Raw genomic sequence first — 1,499 nt, forward strand, 5'->3', positions numbered from 1 at the left:
GTGTGTGTGTGTGTGTGTGTGTTCATGATCACATGATCGCGAGTCACATGACACAGTTAGAGCTGCAGCTTCAGCTGCTAAAGTCTCCAATACTCTCCAAACCGTCTCTGTGTTCATGCATGGCATCCCGGAGACGCTGTAGTTTTATTTAACGATTACTGGGGGTCAGATCGCACCTCATGCCTGTCATTTCACACACAGGTGAGAAATTCCCCCGAGGAAATAAAGCTGAGCCACAGGAGCGAAACTGAAATTCACATGCTTGTTTCAGACCAAGATAAAGCAGATTCATATTTCATATTATATAAAGAGGAAACAACAATCCGTCTATGAGGAATACACTTACTTCATTTTACACTACTACACGACAATGAGCAGACATAATATGCCTCTTATAAATAATATTTATATTACATTTAAATATATATATATATATTTACATTATAACAATTATAATTTTCATGATTATTGTGCATGTGCAGTTTAAACAATGAAATAAAACAAACAAAAAAAAGGTACATGACCTAAACATAAACCTAAGAACAAAGTAATAATTCAATTAATTCTATTTATTTATTTTCATATCATTAAATAATTGTACTAATTATTTTATGACTATTATGACCTCGTGGAATATTTACACATGAACTAAAGATGTTTACAAATGATTTTAGAAATGTAATCAAATAAAATTAAACAAAACCAAAAAAAAGGTATGTGACCTAAAACAAAACATGCATACATTAATTTAATCTACAATTCAATAAATCATCAAATGGACATGAGATACATAAATTCCTAATTATTTAATCATTATTATGGTGCAAATTAATCTAATTTAATGCACAGATATTTACACTTTCACTATGCTGATGAACTAAAAACAAGTGGTATACGTGACCTAATATAAAGGCTACATTTCTATACATTTCAACCCACAAATTCCTTGCTGAACGAACTTAATGGTCATGTTATGGCGGTCTGCGCTGGTTAAAAACGGGTTTTTGTGTATTTTTGTGTTTTTTTTATTTTTTTGTTTGTTGTGTCGCGCCTACCTGCTCTTCGTCTCGCGCCGCCGGACTCACGCAAGCGCTCCTCGTCCTCTTCAGCGCGTGCCTCCGCCATACCGAGAGAAAGACGGTTTATTGACCGTCTAAAACACCTTATCGGGTTGTGTTTTCTATCGAAACGCCTGAAGAAACTCGGAGTGCGCTATCAGTATCTATTGTCAGGACGCACGAACGTCAACAGGAAGCTCTTCTGTCCATGTGAGAGAAAAGAGGGCGGAGCCAGACCGAACAATCGCTCCATTAGGATGAGGACGAGGAGTTTGTGGGGATTAATGAGATGCACAAATGAATTCTGCTGTGTTCTTTTTTTAAAGTCATAATGTCAAACTCTAGGTTTCGTATTAAGCGCTGAAAACTCTGAAATAACACAAAGGGAATGAAAAGTGACATAAATGAAAACTATATTCCCAGCAAACAACTTTTCTCCTA

At 35.8% G+C, this 1,499-nt stretch overlaps 1 protein-coding gene across 1 annotated transcript in view; it reads right to left on the reverse strand.

The window, feature by feature from the left end:
* Window positions 1-1,292, reverse strand: part of LOC107565312 (cell surface glycoprotein 1) — a 15,892-nt gene extending 14,600 nt beyond the window's left edge. Inside the window, exon 1 of the mRNA XM_016250534.1 lies at window positions 1,056-1,292. Within this exon, the coding sequence (XP_016106020.1) occupies window positions 1,056-1,125 (70 nt within the window). The 5' untranslated portion in view covers window positions 1,126-1,292. The remainder of the gene's footprint in view (window positions 1-1,055) is intronic.
* Window positions 1,293-1,499: the final 207 nt, after the last annotated feature.

Source organism: Sinocyclocheilus grahami, unplaced genomic scaffold, assembly GCF_001515645.1.
Source record: "Sinocyclocheilus grahami isolate Dianchi unplaced genomic scaffold, SAMN03320097.WGS_v1.1 scaffold993.1, whole genome shotgun sequence".
Taxonomy (NCBI): domain Eukaryota; kingdom Metazoa; phylum Chordata; class Actinopteri; order Cypriniformes; family Cyprinidae; genus Sinocyclocheilus; species Sinocyclocheilus grahami.